Source organism: Etheostoma cragini, unplaced genomic scaffold (assembly GCF_013103735.1).
Source record: "Etheostoma cragini isolate CJK2018 unplaced genomic scaffold, CSU_Ecrag_1.0 ScbMSFa_1173, whole genome shotgun sequence".
NCBI lineage: Eukaryota > Metazoa > Chordata > Actinopteri > Perciformes > Percidae > Etheostoma > Etheostoma cragini.
In genome coordinates, this window is record NW_023265200.1 from 1 (window position 1) to 8,759 (window position 8,759).

Below are 8,759 nucleotides of genomic sequence, written 5' to 3' on the forward strand. Positions count from 1 at the left end.
GTTTCAGTGCAACGAGGACACCGCATGCCCCCCCACCCCCACCCCACAAAGCTCCACGATGCCGAGGGGGTTTGGTACGGCGGAAAACAGACCATAACGATGCGGATTATAACGTTACACCGTCGAATACTCGATGTTCTCGAGCACGCAGAAGGTAATCCGTGGGCCGGGATCAGAGCACGTGGCCGCAGTGGGTCCTGCACACCGACCGTTAGGCTGGACTGGTAATGGGCCTGCACACCGACCAGTACCGGGCCCAGCATCGGGCCTGCTGCTGCTAGCTAGCCTCAGTCTCTCCTGGCTCCATTTATTAACCAATTATTAACCATTTGTTAACCATCTAATGCATCCAAAGTGGTTAAGAACGTGTTTCCTTCCCTTAGCTCCAGCTAGTCAGGTGATTCATTGGGTTAAGCTTAATTAAGTGGAGCAGGTAACATGGCAGCACACAGGTACCCTCAGGCATGTAATATTGGTTAATTAACAGCCTTAAAGAATAGAAAAGTCTGCCTGTGCCTAGCTAACCAACTCCCGTTGGGCTGGTAGCAGGCGTTAGTGTGGCGGTAGTCTAGTTTTTACATTTTGGAATTTTAATCACTGCTGCGGTTATTAAATCACTTTGGCTGGGTCTCAAACCGCCTGTTCACTCTCTTGAAACACTTTTTAAGAATATAGTGTAGATAAGGCAAAAGGCAGCACATTACACACACTACACTGGCGCCATCTTGGCTACAAAGTGGAAAGAGGGGGCGCTCTTCTTTAAGAGTTGCTCCCATGGCGCCATTTTGATGCTACGAAGCCATCACCCGCCGTTAGCATCCCATTGACTCCCATTCATTCTGACGCCACTTTGACAGAGAATAACTTTCCATCTGAATCGTTTGAAGACTCTATTTGTCCGTTGTTTATTTCGACAGAAACACGACAGCGTATAAAAGGCTCCGTTAGCTTGTAGCTCATGTTATGGCTCCATAGCAGTTTAAAAAACGGTGGGGTTCATAACCGCGCGACTTACCGTCACACAGTAGAGGAGTCCCCGTAGAGTACAGGATAAACTATGTTAATGTTAACTAACATGTTAGTTAGCAGTAATTAGCCTGTGCCTATGTTAATGTTAACTAACATGTTAGTTAGCAGTAATTAGCCTGTGTCTATGTTAATGTTAACTAACATGTTAGTTAGCAGTAATTAGCCTGTGTCTATGTTAATGTTAACTAGCATGTTAGTTAGCATTAATTAGCCTGTGTCTATGTTAATGTTAACTAGCATGTTAGTTAGCAGTAATTAGCCTGTGCCTATGTTAATGTTAACTAACATGTTAGTTAGCAGTAATTAGCCTGTGTCTATGTTAATGTTAACTAACATGTTAGTTAGCAGTAATTAGCCTGTGCCTATGTTAATGTTAACTAGCATGTTAGTTAGCAGTAATTAGCCTGTGCCTATGTTAATGTTAACTAGCATGTTTGTTAGCAGTAATTAGCCTGTGCCTATGTTAATGTTAACTAGCATGTTAGTTAGCATTAATTAGCCTGTGCCCATGTTGATGTTTCTTTAACTGTCTGTGGGAAGGACCAGGGACGTCGACCAGCAGCTGATTGGATGAACGCGTCACATGGGTCTGGCTTCTCCCATATTTTACAACCAAGCCTAATGGCGGCTCGTCGGGGATACGATCTCGTAAATTACAATAATAGTTGACAACAAAGGTCAGTTTAATAGTTTTTGAGAGGCGGTGAGCCTTTTGGGACTATGCTAACCATCGAAAGTTGGCATTAACGGCAGGAAGTGGTCAGTGCAAGTTAGCGGTGTACTGACGGCGGTATGAGGAATGAGACAGCCAATGAAATGAAAAGTACACTTTTAAAATGAAAAGGACGTGTTGACTGTTGAGCTGCTGGAATATAGCATTGGACACGTAGCGAGTTAAATTGTTGACGATTTTGTTTCCCCCAGAAACTAAAGGAAGAAAGACGACTGTCACTGGCCGATGGGAGGAGAGGGCAGATCTGAGTCGCGCATGCGTCACTTTGTGACAAGTAGCATATAAGATGCTAACGAGAGACTACTGTAACGTCTGAAGTAGCCTCCGAGATGCTCGCAGGCAGTTTGGACTTACCACTCTTGAACCGTTGTCACAGCTCAGATTTGAGAGACAAACAGAGGGAAACCCCAGTATATCAACTAAAAGATATCAATAATATAACCTTATACTATGACTATGGCCTCCTGGAGCGTGCTGGTGAAGAACTTTATCAGAAAAGACCAGATGCAAATTGTCACTCTAGCTAAGTTTCAACCACGTGGCCATCTAATTATCTGAAGTTCAGTAAAACCTCCTGAGAATAAATCTGGTGAAAGTGTGTCCATCCAACGGCTTTACAGCCAATAAGAACCTGTGGTGGCGACATCACACGCTGTTTTAGGATCACACTGGTGTATCGGACTGGTTGGAGACACTTTAAGGTGTTTCCATTAATTTACACTGAATCACACAACATTCAACAACAACCACGTTGTTCTAGACAAAATGGATCCCGTCTCCCAGCACATGATCAGTGTGTTGTATGCATGTATATTGTATCCTAGTATTTCATTATACTTATACTCTGTGCCGTGCGACTGATTTTGCTGCTGGAACACTTTAATATCACATTTTTTGGGATGAATAAATATCTATCTCTCTATCTAAGTAACTAACTATCTATCTATATGGGACAGGCTACATAGAGGTCATGTTCCAGCTGATAGCGACATATTAAGCTCTCAATAAGAAAACAACGCTATCAACACGTTGCCATGACAATGCAGATGCTACTTGTCTTTTATTGCCCCCTTTTTTAAAGCTCCACAGACCCTCCGAAAGGTTAAATCGCTGCTCAAGATTTACCTTTTGCAGCTTTTAAACCCCGTTATCCTGGTTTCTGATGTGTTAAAGTGTTGTCTTGTTTCCCTGGGATTCACGTTGGTTGGATTCATTTTTACATGTGTTATTATTTATGTATTTGACATCGACCCTGTTCAGCACTTTGGTCAACGGTTGTTTTTCATGTGTTATAGAAATAAAATTGGCATTGACATTACTAATGGCAAGTTAATGAAGTTTGTCATTTCTGTTTTACAGGAGGCCTTCTTGAACCATCCATAGATGTATGAAACGAGGGGTCGTCCTGTTCTTTAGATGTCTGGGACCTGTTCATGGCCTCTAAGAAGAAGAAGCAGAAAGGAATGGTGTTCCATCAGGAAGGGGCCACCAACCCGGCAGCGGCGCCGGCCGCGGACCATCCACCTGCACGCTTCGTTGTTCCCAAACCGGGCAAGGCAAGTGAAGGTGGCATGGAGCCAGGAACCGGTATAACCCATAAAGAGGCAGACACAATGGGGAAACCCAAGGTGTACCCATCAAAAGAAACCATCAGGACTTGTGAGGGTCTTCCTGACGTGAAGCATCCTCCCGGTCCGGACAACCTGTCGCCTGATAGCATCCGCAGTGGCATCAGAGTCACTCTGGACAACAACAGCATGTGGAACGAGTTCTTCAGATGCAGAACAGAGATGATTCTGACTCAACAAGGCAGCAGGATGTTCCCCTCCTGCCGCTTTAGGATCTCCGGCTTGCAGCCGTCAAGGAAGTACTCGTTGGTCATGGACGTTCAACCATTGGACAACAGTTGTTACAAGTGGACCGGCAAGACCTGGCAAGTAGCTGGAAAGGCAGAAAGTCACGTTAAGAGTCAACCATTTGCTCATCCAGACTCCCCGTCAGCCGGCCAACACTGGATGCAGAGTCCAGTGTCCTTTTACAAACTGAAACTCACAAACAACATTTCAGACCAAGACGGGAACACCGTCCTGCGTCCGCTGCACCGCTACCTGCCCCGGCTGCACGTGGTCCAGTCTGACAAAGCTGCTAAAGACATAAAGTTGAATGGTCCTAGTGTTGTCACGTTCACGTTCCCTCAGACTGAGTTCATGGCCGTCACTGCTTACCAGAACTCCCGGTTTTCTCAGCTTAAAGTTGACTACAACCCGTTTGCCAAAGGACTGAAGGAGGAAGGCTCCGGCTCGCTGGGCCTTCTAAAGCTGAAACTGAAGTCTGGCAAAGACTCCCTCAAAGACGGAGGCACAACAAGCAGCGAGCAGCATCCTGTGAAAAAGAGCTTGAAGTCTCTACTCGCCAACCATAAACCTAAAAGCTCCAAACCAGTGGACCCAACGCCGTCTGGGTCAGGTGACCTCCAGAAAAAAACCACCACAGAAGAAGATCAGGCAGCTGTCACTGGGGAAAGCTTGTGGTAAGGTTTTGTTAGAATTTCATTATCAAGAATAGACAGGAATCTATAAAGTTATAATGAAGGTGAATCCCTTTCACAGTACTCTCAGCATCAGTACAGGAAAAAGACGACAAAGCTTCTACAGCCGCTCTTGTAATACCATGAGATAAATCACGTAGTCACAACCAAACAGTAATGTTGACAGTTTATCTCAGTCCAGGAACGCCTGTTCTCTTCCCAGCGTCACCGGCTCCACACAAGGACACGACAGAGGTCCCAGTTACCATGTCAACAGCAGTCATGCAGTTGTAACACTGATCAGAGAAAGTATATTTGTAAAAAGTACATATCTAATAACAGGTTTCCACTTTGACGGTGAACAGGCCATGTTCTTCACGTTCTTTAACCAAGGGTTACATTTGCAAGAGCAGACAGGCTTTTAAATGTCACACTTGGGAATACTGTTAAAGCGCTCAGTAAATCAACGTATTCCTTCCTAGTGTCACGATACGTTTCCTTATTGCATAACTCAACAGCACCATAAGTAAACTTTTTTTAACATAAACAACAGAATGCGGTTGAAAATTAGTTTGCCCTTCTGCTCTCTAGTCATACACACACCTGAGTCAGGTGAGGTCTACATATAGAGTTGTATACTGTATATAACTCTATAAACTGGTGTTGTTAGCTAACGTTAGCATCCAATCAACCATAGATAGCTACAACGTTTCTGAAATGATTTCCATCTTCTGTTATTGTTTGTAATGAGAAGTTTACTTAATGGATTTCACTAATTTCAGTATGACAGTTATGTCAGAAGCCGTTTAAATCTGAGTATGAGACTCACATCGGGGAGAGACAGCGTCAATGTTCACCATCACAACGTGTCAGCATGTAGCCTAGCTAGCTGCCTGGCTAGCTGAAATGTTAGTGTTAAACTAACACATTCAGTAGTGTATGTGCCTGACTAAGTTCGTTTGTCATATAAATCACAATCAGTGTTGATAAAAGTACTGATAATCGGATCATACTGTATGTATGTTCTTCAAAGGTGGCCTTGACCTGGATTCATGGATAGGTACCTGGTTCTAAGCTCTCTGTTGTGCTGGTTCCCGTTATTAAAGATAAAGTGCTCAGATAATTCCAGGCCAGTAGCTGTGGCCAGTGTTATGTCCAACGTGTTGGAGACAGTTCTGTTGTGTAGACCTGAGAGGAACGTCCGGTCTACTGATAACCAGTCTGGTTTTAAACAAAAGCATGGCACTGACTTCTGTAGTTCTGCACAAAGAAACTTCAGATAAATGTCATATAGCTGGCGCTTTTATTCATGTGTCAGAGGTCGCATGTCTCTGGAGCAACTAAGGGTTAAGTGCATTGCTCAGGGACACATTGGTTGATGTATCACAGTGGGAATCAAACCCCGGTCTCACACACCAAAGGCATGGGTCATTCCCCCTTCAGATGCTTAAAACTTTGCTGGGATTGTTGTGTTCCCTGTGAGTTTGCCAGAAAGCGTGTTACATGTCTCCACTATATCATGATGATAATAATCCCAATGACACTAATGTGATGTTTCCTTCAGCAGCAATCCTCTCCCAGCTCAGAAGTTATTCTCTGAACTTATTCGGGAGGCTCACGTCTCACTGCACAGATGCAACCTGGAGCAGTTGGGCATCAATAACAACACCCCTCACAGAACTGAGAGGACCAACTCTAAAACCACAGCGTTGAAAAGCAAAGATGTTCCCAAAAGGGAAAGCATACCCGGAAGAACACAAAGAGACACATCGTCTGCAAAGACAGCTGACACTGTTGTAACCAAGAGGAAGGTTAAGAAGGATAAGGACCTTTTGAATTCAGTAAACTGCAAAGACAAAGTTAGGACAGATTGTTCTGAGGTCAGTAATGTTGTGGCCCAGAACTCCTCAGTGGACTCGGACTCCCAAAGTAAGCCCGAAGTGCCACCAGAGGAAATCAAGAAGCATAAACGGCTGGCACCTCTTCCAGCCCTGGCTCTGTTCTTGAAGCAGCATTCAACGAAATCTAAAATGGCCAAGAGCAAGTTAGACCCTCCTCCTCCAGAGGCTCCTGCGGGTCTACCTTCTGATTGCGCCAACAAAGCAACTAATTCCTCAAAGGACCTCACTGGAGATGTCCTCAACCAGGCCTCTGGACACACTGATGCACATCTTCCTCCAGATAAAATGAATGTAACTGGACAAGTGGTTGGAACTGCCTGTAAGCCTTCGAGTCCTTTATGTCCAGATGCTGTTGTTTTTACAGACCCAAAGACTCTAAGATCCCAAGATTCCTTGGTTGTCTCTACAGACCCAAAGACCCTAAGGTCCCAAGATTCCTTGGTTGTCTCTACAGACCCAAAGATCCTAAGATCCCAAGATTCTTTGGTTTTCTCTGCAGACCCAAAGACCCTCAGATCCCATGATTCCTTGGTTGTCTGTGCAGACCCAAATACCCTAAGATCCCATGGTTCCTTGGTTGTCTCTACAGACCCAAAGACCCTAAGATCCCAAGATCTCTTGGCTTCTGTTTCTGAAAGCATAGGCCCAGAGCCGACTGTTACACAAGTGTTACCCAACTCAGATTTGCAATTTTGTAAAGCTAGCACATCTATATCTAACATTTCCTCAACTCTTGCTACCTCTTCTGTATCTCCTATATTGTTGTCAGTGTTACCTAACTCTGCCCCGAACTCGCCACCGACGCCAACCATTCCCGAGTCATCCACGCTACCTTCACAATCATTAACCATGAAGTCTGATTCTTTGCTCCCTGACCCAGAGTGTTCTTCCTTTGGCTTTGAGCCTTTGTCCCCCGCGAGTTCTCCAGAACCGTTACCTTCCCTGCCCATCTCGTTGTCGTTCGACCTCGACGCCACAACTTCTGAAACCACTCCAAAATCAGTACATCCCGAAGAGTTCCAGCACAGCGAAGACTCTGCATCTGTGTTCAAATGGCACACAGTGTTACCTCCACCGGAGCCGTACGTAGACCCACCGTTCACATTTCAGCCACAGGCTCTCCCTTTAGGGTCTGTTACGCCCCCTTTGTTTCCGTCCCAGACTCCCTCCCACCCTGAACCCCAGACCCATGACCCCTCCACACCCATGTCTCCCTCTGATCCCACTCCGTCATTTCAAGAAAGCGAGCAGTCGTTGCCCTTCCCTGCAGAACTGTCCCCCCTCGCGCTTCAGTTGCCGCTGTCTCCAACCTTTTCGTCGTTAGGCGGAGACGGGTTGTCTCCTACGCCTTCGCTCGCCGACCTCGTGCACTTTTTCTCCATTGATGACAACCTCGGGATGGAGGTGGAGTTTGCGAACACGGAGCCATTGCATGGTCCCTCCCCCCCTCCAACTACAGTAGAAGCAAATGCACCTGAGCCTTCCCAGCAGGTGGAACCGAGCCCTGCCAACAAACCCTGCAAACGCAAGAAGAAGAAGACCCAGCGGCAGAAGCTCGCTAAGACGGATGCTACCCCAGAGGTGGATGCCTCCATCTACACTAAGATGCAGCCTAACCTGGAGGAAGTGGAGGAGCAGTTATTTATCTCTTTCACATCGAAGGTAAAACTAAATCAGATGTGTTTTTTAGGGGTGGGTATCACCAGGGACCCCACTTAGTAAGTCAGATGTTTTTGTTAAACATTACCAAAGTTTCAAATAATGAGGTAAACATTTTTAAAGGGCCCATATTGTTATTATGATTAAAGGGCCCATATTCTGCTCAACTGCATTTTGAGGTTGTAGAATAGGTTTCCATGGTTTCATTTTCTAAAAACACCATATTTTAGTTTTTCTGCACATTGCTGCAGATCCGGTTTTCACCATGTGTGTCTAGGTCTCAGTTTTATCTCCCTAGTTTGAGAGCAGCAGTTGGGGGGTGGGGGGGATTGGGGTTCAGTGTCTTACCCAAAGACACTTTGACATGGGACTCCAGGGCCAGGAATCGAACCGCCAACCGATCGGCAGGGGACCACTCAACCACTGAGTGTGTGTGTGTGTGTGTGTGTCTGTGTGTCTGTGTGTCTGTGTGCGCGCGTGTGTGTGTGTGTCTGTCTGTCTCTGTGTGTGTGTGTGTGTGTGTGTGTCCTTTCTGACCATGGTGGGACATCTTTAGCAGGAGTTGACCCTGATTTCATGTTGTTTATGGAGAAAAACACCTGCTCCGTGGTGCATAGTGGGGGAATGAGTCTTAAATGCAGGAAAATAAAAGCCAAACTTGTATTTCAGGAGGCCCTCAAACGCCACGTTGTTGACTCTTCTGATGTTGTCCAACAGCCGGAGACGGCACCTGAAGGTCACCTGCAGCGATGCACCGATGCACCGGGAAACGGTAACGACTCAGAAATGATAAAAATTATGTTGTTGTCACAGTCGGACTGGGTTAGGGTGGGATAGAGTGGGTTAGAGTGTGTTAGGAGTGGGTTAGGATGGGTTAGGAGTGGGTTAGAGTGGGTTAGGGTGGGTTAGG

At 45.9% G+C, this 8,759-nt stretch overlaps 1 protein-coding gene across 1 annotated transcript; it reads left to right on the plus strand.

The window, feature by feature from the left end:
* Positions 1 to 8,621, plus strand: LOC117939811 (T-box transcription factor TBX6-like; the record flags this gene model as incomplete). The annotated part of the gene is made up of 4 exons (XM_034865250.1): positions 1 to 154; positions 3,122 to 4,292; positions 5,854 to 7,852; positions 8,519 to 8,621. Coding segments are annotated over exons 2-4 (3,199 nt in total), but the record flags the coding sequence as incomplete, so codon positions are not given.
* Positions 8,622 to 8,759: the final 138 nt, after the last annotated feature.